The 27,094-nt window shown below is 39.2% G+C and overlaps 1 protein-coding gene across 17 annotated transcripts in view; it reads left to right on the top strand.

Moving 5' to 3' along the window:
• The window catches only part of Sox6 (SRY-box transcription factor 6), a 551,747-nt gene that overhangs the window by 252,553 nt on the left and 272,100 nt on the right, over positions 1-27,094 (top strand). For all 17 annotated transcript variants that reach the window (XM_075971960.1, XM_075971963.1, XM_075971969.1 and 14 more), the window contains one exon: positions 2,053-2,260. In XM_075971960.1, coding sequence (XP_075828075.1) covers positions 2,053-2,260 — 208 coding nt within the window. The remainder of the gene's footprint in view (positions 1-2,052; positions 2,261-27,094) is intronic.

Genomic DNA, 27,094 nt, shown 5'->3' with positions numbered 1-27,094 from the left:
ACGGGCTTCTCTGCCTCTCTTCCACAGAATGTTTGTACATGTTAACTGAGATGGTGAGTCTTTCATGGGTGACTGAGGTGATCTTAGGTACAAGATAAAGAATTCTGTCCCACTCATTTACTTTGTCCTTTTCAAGTTTTTTCAGATTGAAGCCATTGCATACATCCACCCCCACTCCCAGCACTGTGCTAGTAACAATACGAAGGCAGGGAGCTGAAGACTTATCTCACAGTATTAAGTAACTAGATTGAAATACATACCATGCAGTTTATCCATTTAACAGACAGGTTAGTAGATTTTCGGTACTCATGGTATTTAAGTTAATCTCAGGGTCATATCAATGCTTTTCCTTCACAACCCCTCTACTCCCAGTCCTGTATCTGCCCCTTCCTTTAGGGCATCACCTCAGTTGGGGGTGGGGGGATGACGACTGACCATGCACAGAGGCTTTTCAAGTGCTACTTCATTCTGTGGTCCCGACAACCTTGAAAATAGGGCCCCCTTCACTTGGGAACAGTGACAGTAGTTCCCAAATCCCAGCACCTTTTTAGCACAGCTATTGTCTCATTTACTGCACAAGGAGACCGCTGCTTTCACTTTCAGTTTCTCCCCCCACCATTGTGCACCAACTCTGCTGCCTTAGCCTCCTAGTTTTTCAGTGCTAATTTAGTTCTATTGCTTGTTCTTGGAGACCAAACCTGGCACCTTGTGCATGCCTGGCCAGTGCTCTGCTGCTGACCCAGTCCCAGCCCTCCTTCTCTCAAGCTGGCTGGGCTGCTTTTAGAAGGGAAGAGGTTAGGAGCCATTAGGATTTTGAAGCTTCTAAAGACTAGAAACTTCACAGACCTTGTTGTTTTTAATCAGGAAAAGAACATTTTTATTCAGATAAGGTGTATGGGGGACTACTTGAGGGCTCTAGCCATGTAACAGTTGCCTCTAATCCTTGGTTCTTAAATGTTTTTTATTATTATTTTATTTTAAAATACGTGTATGTATGGGTTTGTGTGTGAGTTTGTAGGTACGAATGTGTAAATACAGTTGCACATAGAGACTGGAATTACAGAATTGTGAAATGAGCCATGGGAGGGTTAGGACCAGGCCTCTGGTCCTCCGCAAAGGCAGCATGCACTGTTAGCAGCTGAACCATCTCTCGATCTCTGAATCCTCAGTTCTGAGTTAAAGATAACAAAACTATTTCCTTTTCAAAAAAACTCCCACGTGGTGTTTGTTTTTTAACCTAAGATTTGCTCCCCCCCGCCCCTCTGCAGCTGATAGATGGAGCCTACTAGCAGTTAGCAAACTTTTGTATACTGTGAAGTAATTTCTGTGCAAACATTTCTGCAATGAGCATTTTATTGTTGTTAAACACAGTTTTAAAATGCCACGTGAGAAGCATGCTACAGCGTGCTGGAACATCAGGGGCAAGCTGAGGAGTGGACAGGAGCTTCTGTTACTATGGACAAGCAATTGAAATAGGAAATTCCTACAAACCCCAGCGTGCAAAAATATTCAGATTGTTGGCTCTTTCAAAGGTTTAGACATTTTATTTAAATACCTAGTGATCAGTGAATGTTGGGCATGGAAACCAACTTCCATTGTTTCTAAATGAGAGAAAAACAATCTTTGTGTTTGGTCTGTGGGGAGAGTATAGCTGGTAAGAAGACCCTATTGGGGAGAAAAACTTTATCAATTCTAATACTGATTCACTGAACCTGAACATTCATAAACCCAAAGCATGAGTGAATGAAAGGCCAAAATGTCCAGTTTTGTTGTTTTATTATCTCAAAACCGAAGCAGCTTGAACCTGGGATTTTAGTTTAGTCCCTTGGGTACTTAACTACTTTAGAGTTCCGCACTGCTTAGCAGAAGAATAGGTTTTTTTTTTTTTTAACTGAGTGTGTTACTTTATTTTATTGATATAGTTTATTTGATCCAGTGACCATCACATGCTATTAACCTTTAGTTAGGGACTTTATTTATTTATTTATTTTGGAGTGGTTTTGAATAATATACACTAATAACTATTTTTTAACTCTCATTTCATTTTTCTAGGAGTCAGAGAATAATAAATTATGTTCCCTATATTCCTTCCGAAATACGTCTACCTCACCACATAAGCCTGACGAAGGGAGTCGGGAGCGCGAGATAATGAGCAGTGTTACTTTTGGAACCCCGGAACGCCGCAAAGGGAGCCTTGCCGACGTGGTGGATACGCTGAAGCAGAAGAAGCTGGAGGAGATGACTCGGTCGGAACAAGAGGGTATGTGGACTTCCCCTCTGGGCGTTTCTTCTGGCCATAGCAAAATGACCAGAATCCCAAGGGTGCAAGGTGTCTAAGTGCCACAAGCTAGCAACAGTCACTCAGAGGTTACTATGGTGATAGCTGACCGAAGTCCATTAGCAGTGCTAAGCAGATAGCCCCGGGTTTCTCAAAACCTGTGCATTTTGCTTTATTTTTACAACACCCCAAGGATTTGAACTTATTTTAACCATCACCCTGAAAAAAGATAGCAAGGGAATTTTCCTAACTACAATTTTGGTGCTTTTTCTCTTATTTCCTTTTGGCAGATAGTTTTTTTTTTTTGTGATCCCATGTCCCATTTAAAAACCAAATGAGCCTTCTTTTTCTAATGTATTTTTCCTGCCATTTTATGGCTGTTACACATTTTAAATTTTATGTTCACCTTGAATGTTGGAATAGACTGAAGAGGTGCTAATGACCTCTGAGGGTGGGGCTTTGATGTGGCACCTGCCATAGCTGTCCTGCGCTCAATTTCTCGACAGGAGTCTTCGATAGACTATTCAACAAAATGCTTTGTGTGGTTATTACAGTGACTGTGTGCATGCGTTCTTTATCTGTGTACTTCAGGCCTAACAGCCCTGGAGTTTTCACTTGTAAGTGAAATTTTGACCTCCAAGGCACTGTAGAGGAACTAGGATTTGGTGAGCTGGTAGTGCCCACCTCACTTAATTTTATTCTTGTAAAGATTTAAAGTTTGTCTTTAATTGATCTTGCTGATGTCCTTGTCATGTCAATCAGATTATTGGCATGTCCATAAATGCTTTTGACGACCCAGCGTTGCTCTGCGGTAACTTAGGAACTGCAGCCCTAACACCTGCTTAATTTCAAGTTCTTTAGTTTCTCTAAGTCACAGAATTCGAAAGTTGCTGTGGTCCTGTGTTTGACATGGCAACTCAAACGTTTTGATAATTAACTCAGACAATGAATATGTCTCTTGTAAGCTGCAAACTATGTGATTTTGAGACATCTCTGATAATTATCACATTATAAATGTGAATTATTCCACTGTACTTTAATGTAATAATGCCTATGGAGACCACTGAGGTAGTCAGGATGTTCATCTTTACAGTCGCTTCTCTTCATTTACAGACCTTTAGAGTTTTTGTGTTTGCTTGATGCATACATCCATATGTATCTTTTTATACATCCATGTGTGATTGTGGCTTTTTTGTCACCTGTGGCTGTGCGTGCATGTGTGCTCAGATGCACTCACTGATTGCTTCTTCAACATTAGGTGACAAGCTGTTTATTTCTTTCCAACTTATTAGTAAGTTCTAGTATGTTTATCCCACTTATCTTTAGATTGTGAAATAAGACAATTGGTACATAATGGTCTTTATTTAAAACATGAACAAATGTGCTCCAGAGAGGCCAATGAACAATTATGGAGAACATATGATCATTAGTGTGTGAACTCTGTGCTGACTCTTCTGCTTTTTCAGAGTTTTATTTTCTCTGACTTTCTCCAACAGTCTACTGAAGCCTATATTTTTCCTTCCTTAGAGGCATGGTAAACTCAGAAAATAAAATACTAGACTTGGAGAGAAGTGAGTTATATTAAACTGCCAAATAATTTTTAAAATGTGATAAGGCAGAATGTGATCCTTCACTAATACAGTAAAATAAATTTTAAGGTAGGACCCATCAATGCCATTCTAGTTTAGCATCTACAGTTTTAATGAGAACAGTGGGATAGAGAGTTGCCTGTTGTTGGTGTGATGACATTATAGTAGGCACAGTAGACTGTTGTTTTCACGCATCACTTAAGGACACGCAAAAATTTCCATCTGAGCAAGGTTGCCTTTCCATCTGAGCTCTGTCAGCCTGTATCTCTTGGGGTCTGTGGACTCAATATTGAGATCTCTGATGCTAGATGCTATGCTATGCTCACAATGCATAAGACAGTAATCTCTTATTTTAAACAATTCATATTCTAGTAAAAGGTGTAAACATAAATTGAATGAAGTCTAGTTTGAAGTCTAACAGTGGCAGGTTCCATGGAAGCAGTACAGATAAAATGTTTGGGGTGTTTACAAGGAAGGAAGGTTCTATGGGGAATAACTCCTAACTAGTCATGGAGAGTGAAAGGGTCTCTATAGGTGGAATGCATGGGAGAGACATTTCAGGCTGAGGAACAGGCATTGCACTTAAAACAGCCATGAAAATTCCAACTTGAGTTGAATTTGCATGTGATATATAAAGATGAAAAAACTAGCCCATGTTCAGATGGTGACAGGCTTTGCAGTTTGGGCTAAGGAATTCTAATGCTATATTGAAAACAATGGAGGAACTGCTGAGTGTTTTATCCTAGGAAGAAAAGGATTGGAACTTTCCTCAGAGAAAGTGAATCTGGCATTTAGGTGTAGGGTGGATGGAAGCAGGGACAGGCATTAAGGACATTGTTCTAGGCTAGAGCTGGTAGGTGCCTCAACTAAGCCAGCAGAAATGGGAAGGAGGGCTGCATATGGAGGTGGAATCAGGAGAGGCATTGAGAAGATGATGCATAAGTGTGAAAACCAAGAGGATGTCCAACTGGATCTTGGTGGTAATACAATCAGTAAAAGAAATGAACAAATATGGTTTGCAAATGGGAGCAAGGCATGGCTTCTAATTTTTATTGAGTTTTATAATGTTTTTAGTTTGAATCCCATTCTTAAGAGTGTGTGTGCGTGTATGCACATACCCAAGTGTCTTTATACAACATACCTTCTTTAGTGACTGTGGGAAGATTGGAGGGCAGCTTCAAGTGTCAGCCCTGACTTTGCACCCTATTGCAGGTAGCATTTCTTGTTGATTGTCACTGTGGATATCAGGCTAACTGCCCTACAAGCTACCAAGAACTGTCCCATCTCATCTTCTCTGGTTGCATAGGCATGCTGGGATTATAAATGCCCACCACTATGTCCATCATTACATGTGTGCCAGGATTGTGAACTCATGTCTTGGCACTCTTACAGTCAGTGCTATACCCACTCAGTCACCTCTTCAGTCCTGAATACTAATTCCAGTTATCTTCTGGTAGTAGAATAGAATGATATACTGGGAGAACAAAGAGATATAGAAAGATTATTAAAAAGTAGGTTTGATTTCTGGTTCTAAAATGAGTATAGCATAGGTCTCTGGAGGTCAAACAGTTATCCCAGCTTCTGCTTGACTTTGGCTCTTTAAAGACTCGGGTCCAGCCCCTCAGGTGAGACATGCCAACTTACAGGGCATGTAAGAGTTTTTCACATGTGTCATCTGTTTCTGCCTTATGTCTCCTTCATGGTTTGAGGGTCATATTTTAGGATCAGCTGATTGACAAGCCTGTATGGATTACATGATAAATGAAGACCTTTCTAGAGTTATTCCCAGAGAATGCTTCGACTCTTTATCAAATTAAAAGCACCTCCTTCTCATTCCTCTTAGTGAAGAAGCTCATCTATATGAAGTTTATCCCTGTCCATTTTAAACCATTGCTCACATGACAAAACAGCAATGTTCCAGACGGAGGCCTTCGTTCACTGTATTACTGTTCTTCCCAAGCCTTGCCCTGACTGGATTGCAGAGAATCTGATGAACAATGACATTCTGTCAGAAGCACCCCCCTCTAACAGTGAAGCCGATGGGAAGATGAACAGAGGTTCCACCTTTTGTGAATTTAACTTTGATTTAGTGTCATAAGTAGACGAATGGGTAGGTGGCAGGTAGGGAAAGGGTGAGAAGATAAACACAGGGGTGGGCTGAATGAATCAGAAGCTTCTTTATAAAAGCCTATTGCTACTGGTGGGGAGAGCACACAGAAAGGCTTTGATTAATAGAGTCAGGTTAGAATGCTTCCAAGATAAAAATCCTTGGGCTGTGATTAAATGATGAATTCTGGTTATCCTTGTGTTACCCATCTTGTGGCCAGCGTAACTGGGTCCTAACATAAGCGACAGTTGTCAGAAAATGAATACTTAAAAAGGACTTCTATATCTAAATACATATATTTAATCAGAGAGTCCTTTGGCTTCTGAAAATAAGTTGTCTAATGAGAATTTCATTTGAGCAGCTGCGACTGAGGAGGTCAACAGGCAGCGCTAGGAGAATATGGCCCAGCTGGTTAAATGTGGTGGCTGTCGTGATTTAAACGGTCAAGTGCTGCTTGTAATCCAGGACCGTCTGTTTGTGGAGGGAAGAGCGAGTGCTTCAGCATAATGTACAGCTGTTTAATCTCTCTTTAATAATAGAGTTCCAGCCACTGTCATGTCTTGTGTACCACACTACTAAGTATATGATCCTGGGCCCCTGGGATGGGTTGCAGTCAAGAGTGGGAGTCACGTGAGGGACAAGGACACAACAGGAAAACTCTCAAGTGTCTAACAAGACTTTCTGACTCTCTGCAATTTTCAAGACTCCCCTTTGGGTATTAATTACTGTTATCATGGGAAAGCAACGGTGCTTGGAATTAGGCAGAAATATCAGAGTGGCTGACGTCTTTTTGGAGAGCATGGAGAGCACACAGCTTAAGCAGGGTTCCATAGACATGACTGGGTCAGAGACTAGAGTATGAATTTGCTCCATTGAATGGTGTGCCTTAGACCATCAGGGTGATGCAAACACATAGATCCATCTTGCTGTGCTCACACACAAAGGGCAGTGAGCTTGGGCTTCTGGTAAGACAATATTCTCAAAGGATGCTGTAACTGTTAGGAATACCAGAATGATTGTCTGTCTCTGTGTATAGCAGGCACACTGGTATCATTTACATTTCTAAGCAGTCATCTGGTCTGTGTTCCCACTGAAGTGTAGGGTATATGTTATATATTTCATTGTACTAAAGGTGCTGTCTAGTGTAGTTAAAATGATGAGAAAATTCAGCTTTGAAAGTCATATGTTAGATTGGGGTAGATCTGGATTTGAGTCCAAGATTCATGAAACTCATAAAAACACTACAAACTGCCACATGGAGTTAGAGTTGGAGCTAAAGCAAGATACTGGAGTTTGTGATCACTCAGCATTTATAACTTGAACTCCAGGGTGCACACCACTGAATTTTCCTCTGCTTTGTTTGTTTTTAAACCCTAAATGTGCATCATTATTTTCGTAATTACTTTTCTATTGCTGTGATAAAACACCATGACCAATGTGATAAAAGCAAGCATTTAATTTAGCTTGCAGTTTCAGATGGCTAGAGTCCATGATGGTGAAGTGAGGAAACGGCTGAGAGCTCACATCTTGATCTACAACCAGGAGGCAGAGATTACTAATTAGTCTGCCCCCTGGTGACACATCTTCTCCAACAAAGTCACACCTCTGAATCCTTCCCAAACAGTCCCACTAACTGGGGACCAAGTATCCAAACACATGAGCCTACGGGGGTCATTCTCTTTGAAACCTCCAAAATTATAGTATTGTTATTAAAATCAAGCTTTAGTCAATCACTAAGGCACATGGAATACTGTGGCTACACAGGATAGCACTCAAATGGAGCCAGAGTTGTCTCAGAGCCATGAGATCTTGCATGTGTGACTTAACTCTTCTGTTCTTCAGTTTCTTCATTCCATGAAGCTGGATTGTGGGGACTGGATATCACTTTTCTCATCACAACTATCATTGCTATTGTTATTGTAACTACGATTACAGTAGTTGTTATTTGAAGAAACTTTCGAAGAGAAATATTATAAAAATCTCATTGCGTGCCTCAGATGGTAGGAAATGTCCCAGGGTGTTAAGGGATTTAATATTTGCCGGCATTGGTGTTGCTTGTGTTCTGGAAGAGCAATTCAGTTTTGCTGGCCTTTCAGGCCTTCTGGAAAAGCGAATACTAAAGTTTCCCCACTGGAAACCAGTCTTCCCTGCTGTGAAATGTGGAATGCAGTGTTGTCAGCCACCGAGGTTGGTGGAATCTTGGATGAGATTTCAGACTCCTGTCAGGAACAATGTTCCTGTTGCAATACAATCTATGAAATCCTGTGGTGCAATAATGAGAGCACCTTGACATTCAGGCCATGCTGTAGCATCAAACAAGTTTAAGGCAGAATATATGAATATTAGGGTTTTACCCCTATTTTGATTGGTTGTTGAAGTCTTAACATCTCTAAACCTTTTCTGGTTTTCACTTGTGAGATTTATGTATAAAAACATAGTAAAAAGCCAGAGGGATATGGCTTCATCAGTGAAGTGCTTGTTTCTCTAGCATGAAGGTGAGTGTTTGATCCCCAGATCCCACTTAAAAGACCTCTCCAGTACTGGGAGGTAGACAGGAGGATCCTGTAGGCTTGCCAGATTGCTGAGCTCCAGGTACAATCTCAAAAAATAAGTGGAGAGGGATTGAGGGAGACACCTAGATTTCAGGCCCCCTGTGCATGTATGGATGCACCCACACACATACACATATGCATACTTGTTATACACATGTACATGAACACATACACACAGAAAGGCTTTGATTACTCATTAAAGTCCCTGCAGAGTATCATCTCAAACATCTCAAGTGAACACTAAGATTTCACACTCTGCTTACAGTTTGGCGAGGAAGGGGTTGAGTAGTCAGAACAGTGCTGCTACGACTTCATTTAAATTCAGTTTTTCTTCTAAAATATATTTCCTCCTGATAATCCTTGTGTTCTTGCTGCTACTTTGGACTATTTTGCGTAGGAATAATGTTTAGTATATTTCTGAGTTTAGGTGTATTTCCTTTCAAATTTTTGAAAATTGGTCATTTTCTTAATGTCACTCTAGGAATCAGAGCATGAACAAGTGTTCTGAGGCCTCAGACCTTTTGGAGAAATTGTGGCTACCTCTGTCTGCAGCTGTTTTGTGGCTCCCTGTACAGTCCAGGTAGCACACTATTCAGTTAAACCCTCTCCTTAACTTCTCTCTGCTCGGCTTCTTCTTTGAAAAGATACTGTAGATTTCTTGGCCTGTTTCTAGTGCCTCAGATTTAAAAGGTTTTTCCCCTGGCTCTTTTCACTAATAATGTTAGCAGACATGGGTAATTGTTTCAGGTTTGTCTCTGAGTGAACAGGGAGGGGTGTTGAAGGTGCTCCAGGCATTCTGTTGTTTAGACAGAGGCAGCTCCCTATGGCTTTCTGGAGCCAGCCTCATTCTCCCCTCCCCTTTGCATTTGTGGATTTTGCATTTTCTCTTGAAAATCCATTACATTTTTTTTCAGCATTTAGTTTGGGAGCTTCAAGAAATAAGTAGGGGACAGTTTTGACTTTTACTATTTTCTTTATACCTAAAAATGGAAATGAACAGATAAGAAAGTGGGTCATTTAAACATGGAGCTGATGCTTAGCTCATGAACAGGGACAAAGCTCATGGGCCCAGGGTCTAGCTTGCTAGAGACAGCCATCTTCAGGACTGCCTATGTGCTCTTCACCTGTGTACTTTTTGCTTTAGATGTGCCTGGACTTTGCTGTTATCTTCTGTTTTGTTCTGAAATAATTTTGAATTAGTTTCTAAACAATATATTTAGTTTTGTTTGCTTTGGGATATTATAAAAATGATGCCACCCCGTGGTTTTCTGAGACCTATTTTGTGTCCTCATGACAATACTACATGACTATTTTTCTGTGTAGTGTAGGCATTTTCACTTTTGTATAATATTCCACACACTGCTCCATGGTGTGGCATGTAACAGTCTATTATCCGGCTTCTGTCTCTAGATATTTGAAGTTTTCATAGTTGTCAGTAGTGCAGACAATAGTGTCAGGGAGTTCCCTATACTTGGCATGATGCACGTCCTCCCTGGAATCCCTTAGGGAGCAGTGTTGACTGTGACCAATATGTGTGCTCTTTTTTCACTTGCTTTAAAGCAGAGTTTGATTTCTGTCTCTCTTTCTTTCTCTCTCCCTCTGCCCCTCTCTGTGCATGTGTTCTCTGGAAGCTTTAGCTGTCTAGAACTCTTGGGTCTATCTTCCTCAAATGTTCATTAGTGTATATATGTATGTATAAAAATATATAATATATACATTTCATTAATCACTAACAATTTCTGGAAACTCAACAAGAGTCTCGAGGGGGCCCTTTTCTGCAACTTTCTTTTTATTGTGTCATAATAGAATGTTTTCAGTCCTTTCAACAATGGCCAAACACAGGTTCCTTGTTCTCCTGCTGAACTGTTATTACTGGATTTGTTAGGAAACACGTTGTTCCCTTTTTGATCTTCTTTACTGATGTTTCTATCTTATGATGTGGTTTTAGGATTAGAGTTAACTCCTGACCTCTAATTATCTTGGGTTCACAGCCTTCATATTTTTCTGAAATACTTTAAATTAAAAATTACAAGCCTTTGATTATTGTTCTATCCTATCATTTCTACTGAAACAGAAATTTTTTTTAGCCAATTGACATGTTTGATGGAAATCTTTGCCTCTCTCTTGAGTGTCATAGACATGTAATTCCAGCTACTTAGAAGGCTGAGGCAGGAAGGTCACAAGTACAAGGCCATTCTGGTCTACATAGTAAGTTTAAAACCATCCTGAACAGTGCTATCTCAACATAAGGAAAGGAAAAAGAGAGCCAGGCATATAACTCAGCATCTGTGTGCTTGCATTGCATACATGAGGAGTCTAGGTTCAATTCTTAGCCATTTAAAAAAGGTTTAAGAATTCTTTCAGGAGAATGGAAAGATGGCTCAGTGGTTCATATTCACAACACCAGATAGTTGGAGGCCTGTCTACCCTAGTCCTCTGAGGTGGAGGGTCCCATGCTGGCTAGCTAGACTAGACAAATCTATGAACTTTGGGTTCAAGTGAGACTTTGCTTCAATATTTATGGTGAAGACTGGTAGAGAAAGAGGCCCAAAGACAACATCTGATCTCCACAAGTTTATATACATACTCATACATGTGAATATATATTTACCAGGCATGCATGCACACTCCAATAAAAATAAAAAAAAGAAATTCTTTCAGATATTGGCCTGGACTTGATATGCATTCTTTCATGACCCTTAGTAACTTACTTCATGGTATCAAGTAATTAACTAATTGATTTAAATCTATTTTTTAAATTTATAAAATGATGCTGGCCTATATAATTATTAAAGCATAAATTCTAAAATTCTAGCCATAATGATTTTTTTCAAAAAATATCATATCTAAACTTCAGAGTCTACTAATCAGGGTGCCTCTCTCCCAAACTGTTTTCGAAATAAATCACTCAATTCAACCAATCTCATGACTCCTTTTCTTTTATTCTTGAAAGTGTTCGTTATTATCCCTTCTTTTTGATCCTGGAATATTTATGAAGTGAGAGATAAAAGCAGCTATGCAGTTTTGATGTCTGAAGAAGACATTGTCCAATGAAGTACTTACAAAGCCATGGCTTCAAGACCCTAGCTTAGCACTGAATTATCTGTGGCACTGAAATGTATGCACTTTCTTAGTTGATGTCTTGAAAGTTTATGTGTGAGGTGCCTCACACAAGTCCAGGCAAGTCCTCCACATGAAATCAGAGGATGCAGACTGTCCACTACCACTTGGAGTGCTAAAGTTAGAGCCTTATGGGTTTGCACAACTGCTCACAGATAATGAATATGTTAAAAACAAGTAAATATAGATAGATTATTAGAACAAAATGATGAAGGTATACTAAATAGGTATAAAACAAAGCATTGAATTGTGCTGAGAAATGCCATAGCATGAACAACAGCAAAATCAAGCACACCAATGAATACAAACAAAGGTCAAGGGAAGTCTTAAGGTAGGCCCTTTAATCCTAGCAGTTGGGACACAGAGGTAGGCAGATCTCTGAGTTTGAGGCCATCCTGGTCTCCAGAGAGAGTTCCAGGACAGGCTCCAAAGTTAAAGAGAAAGTGAGAGAGAGAGAGAGAGAGAGAGAGAGAGACCCAATAAACTGTGTGCACTGAAATTCCATTGCACTTCAGAATGAAATTTATTTAAATGTTTTTATTTATTTATTTATTCATTTTTAGTTAATTAGTGTGTGGCTGTGAACATGTGTGCCATGTGTGGAGGTAAGAGGATAACTTCTTTTAGGAGTTCTCTCTCTCCTTCCACATTATTTCTGAGGCTCTGTTTCTTCTGCTGTTTCTGCACAGCATATTCCAGGCTAAGTGGCTAGCCAGCTTCCAGCTGGTCTGCTGTCTCTGCCTTCCATCTCTCTAGGAATGCTGGGATTACAGATGCTTGCCCCATATCCACATCTGGCTTTTTATGTGGGTCTCTCTTCATCAAGTTTGTTCAGCAAGCACTTTTACCCCTGAGTGATTGCCTTCATTCGGGCCTTTTTAAAGGATGAGCCTATACATCCCTGTGCCTGGCTTCTGTTTACTCAGATTTCAGTTCTGGGTAGGCCTGGATTACTCGGTGGATAAAAGAGCTCACTGCCAAACTTGATGATCTGAGTTCAACCCCCAGTACCAATATGATAGAAGGAGAGAAATGATTCCTTTGGAGTGTCCTTTAACCTCCACATACGTCATGACTTGTGTGCCACTTACACCCACACACAATTAAATAGAATAGAAAATATCAAAACAAAAAAAGTCACTTCCTTGGAGATTTAGAAGATCTGTTTTAAAAGTCATTCTGTCAATCTGATTTTGGTATGATGTCATTTTCCATCATCCGTTGGATTGGAGTTGCCCTCTCTATTCTGAATCCATAGCCATTAGTCCTCAGTTCAGCCTTATGTAGACTCATAATCAAACAGTTCTAAGTTCACCACAGGTGTATGAAGTCATAAGTCTTCTCATGCAATCACATCATGACAACATATGAATTTACTGTCTCCCTAAGTGTTGATGCTCCACCTTTTGCCTGCTGTGGCATCAGCCTCAGGGATAAGGTGTGCTCTTTTTACCTGATGGGAAACAGCTTCTGGGATATTTTTCCAGACTAGATTTGTTTTCTAATACTTCATCAGTGTTGCTGTGAATATAAGTAGTTCCTATTTTTTCCTTAGTATGAATTTGCGACACATTTCTCAGATCAAGTAAATCTGCCCAGGTTTCAGTGGGGCAATATCACAAACTCCATGAACTCTTATAAAACATCACTTTTTGGCTGAAAACAAATTTCTATTTCTCAAGCATCAATGTCCAGAATGGCCGCTGAGTTAGGTAGTGGTTTCCGTTAGAATTTGATAAAAAGTTGCTGCACTATGCTGTGGAATCACTGCGCCATTTTGCTTTTCCATTAGTCCCAGCGGAGTGACTCAGTTTACCTGCATCTTCGTCAATACTCAGCTTCCTCATTTTCCTTTTAGACATCCAATGCGTATGTTATTCCATTTCATGGTGAATTAATGTGTATTTTTTATGGCTAGTGATATTCATTGTATGTACTGTTTTTGTCATCTGTCTTTTGTACAAAATCAGATATTCTTTCCCTTTTGTGTTTGGCCACTTTTTGTTGTTCTAAGTAATAGGCCTACATTATAGATATGGGTTGGAAGTATCTTCTCCCAGTCTTTAGCTTGCCTTCTCATGTGCCCACATAGCTGCAAGTTTAGAGTCTTAATGAGGTCTGGATGAACAATTCTCTGCTTTATAAATCATACTTTTGATATAAGTTTTTAGAACAACTTGCCAAGTCATGGATTTTAAACATAGCCTCCTACTTTTTCCCCTGAAGGATGTATAGAGCATAATTTACTTTTAAGTCCATATATAATTTGGAGGTAACTTTTGTATAAGGTGTGGGATTTAAGTCAGAACTCACTTTTATGTTTTTAGCTAATGGATAGTTACTGCCTCTGTTGAAAAGGCTTGTCTGCCTCTATTGATTCATACTGTAAATGACAGAATTGGCTACATAGGAAGCCCCTATGAGTCATGAACAAAAGAACACAGCAAAACGATGGCAGCTGTAGTAATGGTTAGAACAGAAATTATCTGGAGGTCATGACTCATCAGTTACAGGATAACATCAACAGAAATCAATCACAGTTCTCTACAGCAGTAGGGACATGTCTTAGTCCTTACAGACTGCTACAGCAAAGTGTTGCAAACTGGGAAACTTACAAAAAACAGAGATCTATTTCTCATATTAGGAATCCCAAGACCAAGGTGTTAGGAGAACTGGTGTCTGGGATACTTCCTTCTTCTTAGTTTGGTATTTTGCCGCTGTGTCTTCATGTATCATTACGGACAAGCAAGCACACATAGGCCTTTTCCATAGGCCCACTAGCTTCACTCACACCAAATCCTATCTCTGAATATCTGCACACTGGGATTCGATTTTAGCATGTGGACATGGGAGGGCAGAAACATTTAGGCTTGAAACTGAAATTAAAAACAAAAATTATTGCAGTTTCTCTCAATAAAGTAAAAATTTTTGGTATGCACTTATCACATTGTACAGAACCCATATGCAGAAATTGCAAAATGTTCATAAAAAGCAGCAACCTAAATTTAAAAGGAGAATATGATATTCATATATTCATGTACTCGAAAACTTACTGTGTTGAAGATGTCAGTTCTCCCACAAATGACCTGCATATTTAATGTGGTTCCTATTAAAATCTGGTAAGACCTAGTAAGTAATAGTACATCATCATATTTGAATTTTTTATAAACAAACTTACAGGCAAGTCCAACCTTTCAATGCTGCAACATATAGTCATTTCACAAGGTTCATTTCTGAGAACTGTGCAATCAAGTTATGAAATAGATTATTAAAATCTCATAACTTTTAAAGAAAATTTATGATTTTGTTTTGGACCAAATTCATAGCTGTCTTTGACTGCATGTGGCCATGATCATATAATTTTGTAAGGCATTTATTAAGTTCTTTCAAATGGTATTGTAGTGAACCAAGGTGGGAGAGGTAAAAGTAGGGAAAGTAGGAAAGGAAAATATATATATGTGTGTGTGTGTGTGTGTGTGTGTGTGTGTATGGCTTATAGTTGGGAAGGAAAACATGACCTAAGTAAAGGCTGTACATGCTGTAATAGAAGGGTGCTGTCAGTGTTCCCTTAGGACAGAAGGGAACCGTTGTTTTGTCTCAGGCTAGAAAAGCCCTTAAGTGATTAGAGTTGAATTTTGAGTAACTGCAAGATGATTATCCTGAACAAGGGATAGATTGGGACCCATGGTAGAGCAGAAATGTACGTGAAATGTCAGTAGTATGAGTGAGCTTCTCAAGAACTGTGTTGTGGCTAATTCAGGAGATCTGAATGTGAGAAAAAATAGGTTGAAGGCATACTAAAAGGATTGAATTTGGTTATTTGGTGCTGGAAAGCAGATGAGAACTTTTAAGTAGGGTGATGAGAGACAGATTGGATTTTTTTTTTAAAGAAAAGTAACTTTGTTGGCATCCTGATCATCAGTCGCACAAAGGCAATGGGCAGGGCAGTGAGGAACAGTCTGTTATAGGCTCTTGTATGACCTAGGCATGTACTGATAACAGCTAAAGCACCAGCAGCGAACATATGGGAACTAGCTTTTAGAGATGTAGTTGAAGTAGCTAATTGGCTGTGGTATATGAAGTTGGAGAGACAACTGGAAAGGAGATTTGAGGCTATTGAGATGGTCCATCTACTACGGATGACAAGTTTCAGGGAAAGGTTTGGGTTTAGATGTACTGAGTTTTAGTATTCTCTCTGTGAATAGAAAAGAAAAATATTAGTCTGTTTGGATGCTTACCTTCCTAGACCTGGATGGAGGGGGAAGGACCTTGAACTTCCCACAGGGCACGAAACCCTGACTGCTCTTAAGACTGGAGAGGGAGTGGGGGTAGTGGGAGGGAAATGGGAGGAGGGGAGGAGGTGGAAATTTTTAATAAATAAATAAATAACCAAAAAAAAAAGAAAAGAAAAATATACCCAGCATGCAGACGTACAAGGGACTATCCAAGAAATTAAAAAAGGAGTACCCTCTGGAGCCCCTTGCCTGTCATTGCCATGGACTGAACTCTTTTTGTAGTGAAGTCATTTTTGAAGGGTCACAGTCCTTGATGATACAGGACAGTCACTACCCCTGGCCCGTTAGTGCTATCAAATGAAGCAGTAGATACAAGATGAACAAAGATACTGTCTGTGTAGCTGGCATGCTGCTTTATATTAAACTTTTTATAAGTCAAAAATACCCTTGAGGAAAAAACAGTACGCTAATGACATAGTGGTTATATAGCTCCAAGTGTTATATGCTCCACACAACTGCATGTGGCAATGACAGACTTGGGAACTTGTAGGACAATGGATTTGTTTATGCTAGGATCACTATAATACCTGATAAAGGAGCTATATTATGACAACTTGTTCAATATAGTGATATGAGTTTTTAACTCAATTATCATCTGGTGCCTCTGTGGTATGCATTCTGCATTTGACCAAAGCATCATAACAGGCCTATGACAATGAAACACTATAGAATTACCTTTAAACAGAGTAATACACTTCCATGACCAAAGTGTTCAAATAATTGTTTGTAGATTTGAGTAGCTGGGTGAACATACTAGCTGTGGGGGAGCTAGGTCAAGGTGTATAGGCATGAATTTCCCATTTGATTACTTGTTCTGTAGGTTTGCATTTTCATGTAGCTTAACAGTCAAACTGATGTCATAGCTTAAAGGCAAATGAAGCCTGAGTCTGCCTTACTGGTCTAATGACTGGTTGGAGTGCTGGTGTTAGGGACTTGTCAGGGAAGACACACTCTCAAAGCAAAGAAGAAAAGTTGCTATTTGATTTCAAATGTATTCATCTGGATTCCAATTTTATTTCAGTTCTGTACTTTCCTCAAAGATATAACCGCAGGTTACAACATGACCTTTATGGTGCTTAAAAAATAGCACTGGTTGATGAAGCTATACTTATTACAGAAAACAAAGCTCACCATCACAGGACTCAATAAGATAGACATTTAATTACCAAAGGAAATTCTGTATTCTTGGACAGTCAACTCTAGGGGTGCGTAGGTGACCTGGGCAGAAGTGAATTTCACAGTGCCTAGGTGAACAGCCTCAGGTTTCTCTGGTGATGAACTTGAGTTTTCGTCAGCCCCACTCACTCTGCCATTCCTGCTGTTTTGCAACAGGGCTTAAAAGTGCTTTAAGTGCTTGTGACCGTGGTAATGAATGAAAATGTCTCTCTAGCACTGAGAGGATTGCATTAGACTGAATAGTCACCTCACTTGTAAAAGCACTATTAGAGTGGGCCAGCTGTAAGTAAGGATAACGATTTGTGTCCACTGCTTATTTACTGAAAATTGTCAATGTATTATTTATTGAGAGCTCTCCAGACAGTGCTTGTCAGAATAAAAATGTCAGCTCTGAGCAAAATGTTATAATACATAATAAAAATGCTAGGTACGCATTTTAGGAAGACAACTAATTAGACCTGCTTTTTCTTTAGAAAGGGACAGTAAAAATGCCTAATATCGCAGACTTTCTCCATTTGTATACGTCCTTTTCTTTCTTCCCTGCTCAGCTCCATATTTGTTTTAAAAACTTAGCATGTCTGAGAAATAATTTGACAACTTTCTCTGGCTACCATTAGACTCCCCTAGTAGAGGGAGTCTTGCTGAAGGAGGAAGGCCTGACTTGCCACCCCACAGTGAGCAGCCGCCCTCACCGCCATGTTTTGTCTGGAATTAGATGTCACTTCCTCCCTGAGCAGTGCTCTCGGAAAACTGCCTCCAGTGTAAACAAGATAAAATTATTAAGCTTATTCCTCAGCCGTGCTAATTAACCCCAAACAAATTTCACATTAAGGAAACAGAATTCAATCAATGTAAATGTTATTGCCGTGTATTACTGTAAGCAATAATATAGTGGCTAAAATAATTAATTATTTTGATTTTTTTAAAAAAGAAAATATTCCTTCTCTATCTAAAAATATTGTTGCAGAACATTTTGTGGATTTATTCTTCCTTTCTTTGAATTTTCTGGCACTGAATATGAGAGGCTCAAGTGGTAAAGCAGGAGTAATAGAAAATTTTATTCTGAACAATGGATTTTTTCCCCTTGTTTCACAATTGGATTATAGAACAGGGAGAGTGTGCTTTGGAGAGCTTCAGGTTTACTTGGTCTAATGTGTTTTCCTTGGCAACACTGTGGAGGTCTCGTTTCCTCGGACCTAGTCCAGGTGACAGCTCATCCTAGTGATCTCCTCTTCTTTCCCACTAGGCTTTAGAAAATGCACATGGCGATGGTGGAGGGCAGTAATATAATCTGTATCTGGGAGGAGAAAACTTTGCTGCAGTCCAGGTTTTCAGAAGCATTTGCCTATCAAGCCTCTCTCACCCCTCCCTTTTCCAGAAAAATCTGGGTTTACACAGGAAGTCAAATTATCTTCTTCTTGGCAGTTTTCTAGCACCAGACCCCAGATTCCAGTGTGGTTGTGCCCCGAGAACTTGGATGGCATTTGTCACTATCTCTCTTCTCACCCTCAGAGACCACACAAGTACAGATGCCGCACAACATGGAACTTATTTCTCATTCAATGGAATGCGTATTTTATTAATATGAAGTAATTGCTCAATTGTATAGCAAGCCTATGGTAGAAGGAACATAAATCAAGCACTGTCTGTATTAAGATTATTCTGAGATATAGTACATGGCTTAACCAATATATACTAGCAAGCATTAAATTAACTTTGAAATTTAAAGTAACTTAACCGAATTATACAATAAGCAATATGCAACTCTATAAATTTGGCCCCAGCATTTTTTTCCTGTAATGTTTCCATTGTCTAGCAGTTGCCTCTGCTGGTCCTGTCCGTCCCCAGTTACTTCTGTATCTTGTTTGATGGTGCTGCTGAGCACCTTACCATCCTATACTAAAGCTGTCTTGGCTTTGGTGGGAATAGTTAATCCTTTAATGGTATCTTAAATATCTAACAAGCAGGTTGCTGCTAAATACACACAGTGATGCCAAAGTGAATAACAAGAGCATAGGTACTCCAAGAAATAGCTGGCGTGTGCCACTAACAGCCATAAATCAACAAAAGCCGGTCCTCATAGCAGAGGCATGAAGAAATTAAACTCTCTTGAGGGCTTCAAAATCACACGTGAACTGACCATTTACTGGCTGTGTATTTTGATTTCAAATAATTTGTTTCATGCAGTTCTTTATATTTTAGTATATTTCTTTAGTTTCCATTGCCAGATAGTTGGTTATAGGTTTTATTTCTTTGGGAGTTTATTTTTACTCTTCTAAATAGAAAATGACTTTAGATTTTATTTCTTCACACTATGTAGGTAGCTGTTAATGCTCTGCAGGTTATAAGAAGATACATTCAGTAATTAAAAAACATAAAATGAAGACAATAAAATTTTGTACTGAGCATGTCCTCATTTTGGATGTTTATGTACATAAACGTATTTTAGGAAAATGTTTAAATACTATATATACTATAGCAGAGAATATAGTAGGGCTAAATATGATCACTAGCATTCCCATAACCCTCTAGTAGTCAGAAAACTTGTAAAATCTTAAACTGAAAGATGTCTATGATTAATATTTCTAGATTTGAAAGTTACAGTATAATGCCAAGTGAATAAATGCAATAAAATTCTAAAATAAGAATCCTCGTTAGAAGAACCTGTATTAGTGTCTTTTGGAATAAGATGCAAAAGCCTGCATCTGGCATTTTATTCCATTTAAGACAGTAATTGACAAACTGCCGTGATCTTGCTTTCCTGTGCTTTTCTTCCTCTACTGAATCCCCCCCCCCTTTCTTTTTAAATGAAAGTTAAAAAGGGAAAAGGGGACTCCAGGATTTTGAAACTCACTGGTCCTGAAGTGATGGGAAAATAGGCAAGGTGTCATAGCTAATTTCTGTCCCTGTTTTATGAGTTCTGCTCTTCCTTATTCCCCCTGTCAGCCCGGGAATCCCCGAGGCTGTGCAAACTGGCTGAACATCACTCAATCCTAGTTTTATATCCCCTTTTAATAATGTTGAGTCTATTCTGTCCAACTTTGATTCAGACAACCTGCTTGTCTTGAAAAAGTGATATATTTAATCAGTGGCGCTGTCCCCAGCCTAGCTCCCACTGCGTGTGACTGCAGCCAGGGAGTGGTACAGTGGTCTGTCACTTCTATTTGAATGGGTAATGCGGAGCCCATCAGCTGAGAAGACAGGAGCTGGAACTGCTTGTTAGGACACATGATCAAAAGCCACTCTCTGCTTTCTGCCAATCAAACCTCATGTGTCGCCTTGTGGGGCAGACATTAAATAGATTTTTTTTCCAGCCTTACACTGTGGGCACTTTGCCAGTTTGACATGTGAACTGTTACAAAAGATAGCAGAGTTTTGACCGCTCGCTGACTGATTTAAAATATTAGTGAACACTTGTCAGAATGAAGTATTCATAATGCTATATTATGATAAACCAATTAAATGCTTGTTACTTTTATAGTATACTTTATAGATTTTTGTTGTTTTCTCTGTTGTGGTTCGGGGAAAAAAGAGCAGCCAGTTGCTTCTGGGGTAAGAGAAAAGAAGACAAGCTGTAAATCAGCCCTGAGTAGGAAGCTAGCACATGTATGACCGGCAGTCAACAGGGGTGATTGCTGTTTTGTGGAAATAACATCAGTGAATTAAATGTTGTTTTATATTCTTCCCTCACATCTTAAAAATTATTTACTCCTCTGACGTCAAAATAGGAGAGAGTGTTAGTAGTTCTATTTTGAGCAAAACCTGCATTTGAAACTTAAAGCTGTGTCTGACATGGGTATCTCCCTTGTTTCTGTTTATTGAGGCGATGGGCCCATTTCTGAATTCCAAGGCAGTCTCTGGTTTGTGTTTGCCCCGTGGCTCTTTCCAGCTGCCTCTTTCTTTTTGTTCTGCCCTGAGGATTTTCCTATTATATTGCTGCCTCACTCTGCGCCCCTATCAACCTAGTAATGATGATGGCCTAACTGCTAAGCTTTTAAAAGCAAGAGTGAATAGCAGGGACTTTTAATTCAAAAAGCTCCTTGGAATAGGCATTTCTGACCATTACAAGGCACCCAGATAACCACCCCAAAGCTGTTAAATCTTGGTGTTTTGATTCCTCCAAACTTGCCACTTGGTGCTTGCTGTCGTCTCTTCCCTAATGATCATTTTAAAAGGAGTTAAACATTTTCACCAAAACATACCATGGCAGTCTAGTGCGCTGCACATAAACAGCTGCTCCCTCAATAAGCCATTCTTTATAATACCCTTATTACCTTCCAGTGTCTCAAATTCTGATTAGTCAACAGTGCTGATTGCTGCACAGCATTCCATTGCCCGTCTTCCCTGCTCAGCTGCTCAGATCTGAGTAATCACAACACAACTTGGGCATTGTTTCTCCCAAGTTGCTGTTCATATTGTGCCTTGAAAACTCTGAATTATCCAGGGAAACTGCCGTGGTGTGGGTGCGAGTGACTTTCCTCGCTTGTATTTAAATTGTCTGCAACAAAGCACTCCATAGGAAAAAAATCATGTAACTGTGGAACTCTTAGGTTAGGAAGAATATTTGTAACTTAAAACTGTTCCTGTGATCAGATTATGAAACAGGGTATGTGGACATGTTTTGAAAAATGAGTCCTTTACGAATGTGTAGCTACAAAAATTTTCATATTATAGCAGTAGATTTCAGCCAGCCCTGGAAGAGACGTTTGTGTGGGGAAGCTCACAGGAAGGACCTCCACTTTTGCTGAAGATGAGATAATGTTCGCCCTGTTACTGTGCAGCACCACCCATGCCACAGACGGGGCAGCATGGTGGTGGGTCCAGTTATGATGAAATAAGGAAGGGTGGGAAAAGTGTGTTCACTGAAGCTAGGATTTCAGCGATTCCTCTGTTGTGACCCCCTGGAATTTACTCTCAGTGAGGAGGAAATGCTGACACACTGGAAATGCAACCCCAGCCAAGGCCCTAAATCTGTCATTGTGCTCTGCAGTCTGCTCTGAAAATAGCGGAACTCTTTTGGTAAATTAAAATCGGTGTGAATGGGAACAGATGTCGCCATGCTTCCCACCATCTTCAGGGATGTCCATTAGAAAGGAGAGGTCAGCGAGGCTAGGGTGGAAGGCGCGCTGGAGTACGCAAGCGGGGGCTACACAGGGCTTCTACCGGCATGTTAGTGCTTAGATTTGTACTATCTTTGGTGACTGTGTAAGAACTTACACACATTGCTACACCTAGGGACAAAGATAGGGGCTGATATTTGTTTTTGGAAAACTCCCTGATATTCTCTGAGAGTGTATCTTTTCTTTAGCAAGCTATATTGTTCCTGCCCACTATTAGGTTGTTACTTTCTGGAATCCTCTTGGCATATACTCCTAAAGTATTTGTTACACTCTAAGCCTATAGTAGAGTCTTTGTACTGATATTTGTCAAAAATAATGAAAGTGGTTTAAGCTCTAAAAATGTACAATTTATCAAATAGCATGTGTAGTCAATTTAAATAAGTCTCATAGAAGTTTCAGTCTTGATTTGAAAAAATAGCATAGGATGAATTTATTTATAAGAACCTTAATAGTTTCTCTCAATTCCTTTTACATTTTAGATTACCTTATAATTTTCTAAATCTACATGAACAATAATGATCAATTTTGTCAGTATTATTCACACCTTTTATTAATTTAACATAGATGAATAAATGTGAGTGTTGTGAAGAGTTGATTGGGAATAGATTTTAAATCTGACAGTTAGATTACAGGGTACCTAAGGAAAAATGGCTCTTTCACTAGGTACCTAGTAATTTAATTCTTGTTTGAAATTATTATAATTTATTACAGTGTGTGGGTCCTAATGAATGTCTACTATTAAATGAAAAGGAGAAATTGAAATTAAGATTATGAAATTCTTTTAACTCATATCTTAAAATCCTCTTAAACAATTCAGAAGACATTAATAAGCTATGTGGGTTTCTCTCCATACTCTACAATGATAAATAGAAACATTTTTTTTTCAGCATGTAAAGAATCTAGGCAACGTTGCATGCCACTACAACTCCACGCTTGCAGTCTTGGTATTTTATACAATGGTAGCCATTATAAGAACATTAAATTGATAACTCTATTTAGATCTTTATTCAGACTTGACCTAGACTTTTCTAACATTAGTATGTTGCAGAAATGACTATTTTTTTTACTTTAATGTAAGTAGGAAACATTATTTTCTAATTTAATGTAAGACAATTTGATTTTTAATGAAGTTGTAGACAGCACCACATTAACATTTAAAAAAATACCAACTACTGAGGAGGCTCTTAAAATGTGAATTTGTAAAATCCACATATAAAATAAGAATGTTTGAATGTCTGCAATCATTGAAGGCTGCTGCCCCCAGAAGCTGGTAAAGCCTAACATGTCCACAAAATGATCAGATATTTGCATAGAATAATTCCGGGAGCAAAACCAATAATACCATAGGCCATTTTTCTATCTTGATATATTGCTCAAAATATCACTTGAAAAGCCCATTGAATATTTTCATCTGGAATTGAGCCTCGATTTACAAACATGACTTGCTTTTTTGAAGTCCCTTTAAGAATTAGACTGTTGTGTTTGCTAATTTCTAGACTTTCTTTCTGTCTTTATTTTTTTTAAATGAAGCAATTGTGATTTGTGTCACTGATCACTCGTTTATGTGTACAGAGGAAAAATCAGAGCAAGCAAGTTGGAGATGGCTTATTTCACTGCTGAGTTCAGAAAGTAAGCCTGCTGGCATTTCTATAGCCTCAGAGCAATGTCGTGCTGTAGGGCCTGACCATTTCTCATCTTGAGAACCCCTATGACCAATCCTGAATATGAGAAGGGAACTGAAACTTCTCAAGAGTGTGGCTGCTTAGTTAGGTTTCTGTTTGTTGGGTGGTATCTGCATGGGTTTCTTTTGAGGTCTGGGAGCGTGCCTTTGGGCTCCTGAGAATGGCATCTCCATTATTCTCTATTACACAATTCTCTATGGGCCCTAACATTGTCACCCTTACTTAAGGAAGACAGTGAGCATGCTGGCTGCTTTTACATGGGCAGATGATCTCTGGCCTCTGATTACCTACTTGCTGAGCTCAAGTTAGCTGAGTTTCTGATGGAAACAGTCATCACGAGGACAGGAAGGACACAGGAACTACAGTAGTGCTTAATATTCTTCCGAGGAGAGAGAAACAACTGGGTAGTCTGCATTCTGTCTATGTTTCATCCACCCGTCATATCCACGTGGTTGCTGTTTTGTACCACAGCTAGGATGCTTACGTCCAATGTCGTCTTTCATCTACTGTTACAGAAAGCTAAAATCGGCCCACTCCAGCAGGGGAGTGGCACAGGGAGGCAGAATTTGCTGGTGTTACACGATGTGAGAATACGAGAATCCTGCAATAAAAAAAAAAAAAACAGCCCCATCACATTATTCTTTTGCCAATTGTGATGCCATAACTGTAAAAAAAATGTTCATTTTGAAGTATTGACAATTTACAAAACCCCTACCTACTGTCATCTGTTTAATTAGATTTCCCCCCTTGGTACCTATTTAAACTCTAAATGAAAGATGGAAATATGTTTGCTCTAAATATTTGATATGATTGAGATGAGATTAAGGGGTTTAAATGATTTAAAAATTATATTTACTTTAGTGCAATCTGTTAGATTCAGTGGTAATCTGCCATTGGTTTGCTTCACAGTGAAGCAGGCACCAAGGGTTAAAGTGCCCAGCACACTGGTACAGTTATAAATCCGGGCCGCTCTCCTTCCCAGTTACAGAGTTTTGCAGGCGAAGTTGAGTTTAGCTCAGAAATTCCCCGCTTCTCAGCAATGACCTTGCGGGCTAGAGCGACATGGCACAGTGGCCCTTTCCAGCTGCACTCAGGCTCTCCGCCGGGGTATAATCATGCTTGGTCCCAGCACCGCAGGCTTGGACATATGTTGAGTTTTATTTCTTTCTTCTGACATTAATCCTATTCACCAGCTGTTCTGCCAGCTGCCATTCTTCAGTTTGGAGATTATATTTGGGGGGATACCAACAAAGGTCTGGTTGACCACTGCTTTCTCTTTCCTTTTTTCTCCTGTGTTCCTTAGAAATGACTGGGCCTGGGGGAAGGAGGATTCAATATTTTTCCCACTATGACCTCACTTTTTTTTTGACTTCTAGACATAAACATGATTTATTATCACTCAGAGCATGCTGTAGATAAGCTTCCACAGTGCAGGTTACCACCTTATTTATAAATCCCTTCCATAAAAAGGTTTTAGGTTTACATTGAAGGATATAATTAATGTTTCTTATGCTACTATATAAACAACATTAATTAGTGACAATTTCTTTGATGTTCTAAAACATATTCCAGATGAAAATGTGCTTCTCATTCTTTCTTTGTCTTCCCATCACAGGTTTGAGAGTGTCTCAGTTCAGATGATCCCCTCTTTTTTTCTGAGCTATGGTCCCACTAATCTTATTTGAATGGGCTATTAAATCTCTGTTACACTCATAATATATACTAATAAGTAGTATAGATTTCTCACTTTGTATTCCAGATGATCTGTCCATAAGCAGGATGTTAAACATCTGTAGTTTAAGCCTCTGGGACTAACAAATGCATTAATGCCAGAAAGAAAAGTAGCCTGGACGATAAGGTCACAGACCATGTGGCGAGGCAGCATCCCCAATATTATTAAGTCTGCACATTCTTTTCAACACTAATCCTTCCATTTTCATAAAGGCAAGAAGATTAATAGACTTAAGTTGTAATCATTTACAGTACATGTTTATTACATTAATACCAACAAATACACAAAATCCCATATGTGTTATAATTCTGTGAGCTGCTGTTTGGAAGTTGTTTAAAGCGCTCCACATGCCCCACAGTAGCGCTCTCTTTGTCACGACTGCTTCAGGAGATCTACCAACAAATGGCTGCTTGTCTGTAAGACTCTGCTTTCGTCTTTCAACTTTGTGGCACACTGAGGTTGTTTATTGTGGTAAACAATACAACCTTAAATACACCATAAGCTGAGACCAAAAGAATGAAGAATACACTCTAGATTAAAACAAACAAACAAACAAACAAACAAGCAAACAAACAAGCTAGTAGTATGCTTTGGAAGGTAGTTTTGTTTATTTTTTCATTTGTCTATCCATCATCCACATATTCATCTACCCACCCATCCTTCCAGCCAGTCATTTATTCCATGGAGCGAGACGTTACTTATTGAACCATGTCAGAGAAAACATAGCATTTTGTGTCTACCAAACCAGTGGAAGTCTTCACGTGTATAGAAATCTACAGAGAAATGAGTTTATAAACTGTCCACTGAAAGACCTATCGATTCCATACCATCTCCCTATGTCCCCTCAAAGCTTCAACAGTAGTGAACCCCATTTGCTAAATATGGAGATTCTATTTATAGAAATATCATATTTTTATTGGTGGCCAAAGCAGTGCTTATAGGCAAACCTACAGGTGACTAATAGGAGTTGCTCACTAAGTGGAATAATGAATAGTATTAGGTGTCAATTAAATCAAGCTTCCCCGAGGTGCAGGTGCTCCACAATGTACTGACACATTTCAAGTAGCAGTGCCACTTCACCCATGCATATGAACAAGCACATTTGCATATTAAAAAGCTGAAAATTATTTAACTGAAGCAAAAGTCTTTTAGAGATGATGGAGGTTATTAAAACTGTTGACAAGAAAGAAGGTAATTGCCTGAAAATGAGAGATGACATTCTGCTATACACAGGGAACGCTGTTTTTGTTGTATTGTGCAGCAGTGCCTGGGTGTATAACCTATTACATTGAGATTGCTCCTATGCAATTAGACCCTTTTTGTCCTCACTTCAATAAGGCTATGATTATGAGGGATTGAAGAACACTTGGCATATTGAATGTCTGTTGTTTTTATAACTTCGTCAGAAATGACAAAACACGTTTTGTGTCCTGTTTTTTCTTT

This window comes from Microtus pennsylvanicus, chromosome 5 (assembly GCF_037038515.1).
Source record: "Microtus pennsylvanicus isolate mMicPen1 chromosome 5, mMicPen1.hap1, whole genome shotgun sequence".
Classification (NCBI taxonomy): Eukaryota; Metazoa; Chordata; class Mammalia; order Rodentia; family Cricetidae; genus Microtus; species Microtus pennsylvanicus.
This window is presented reverse-complemented; position numbering and strand designations above follow the sequence as displayed.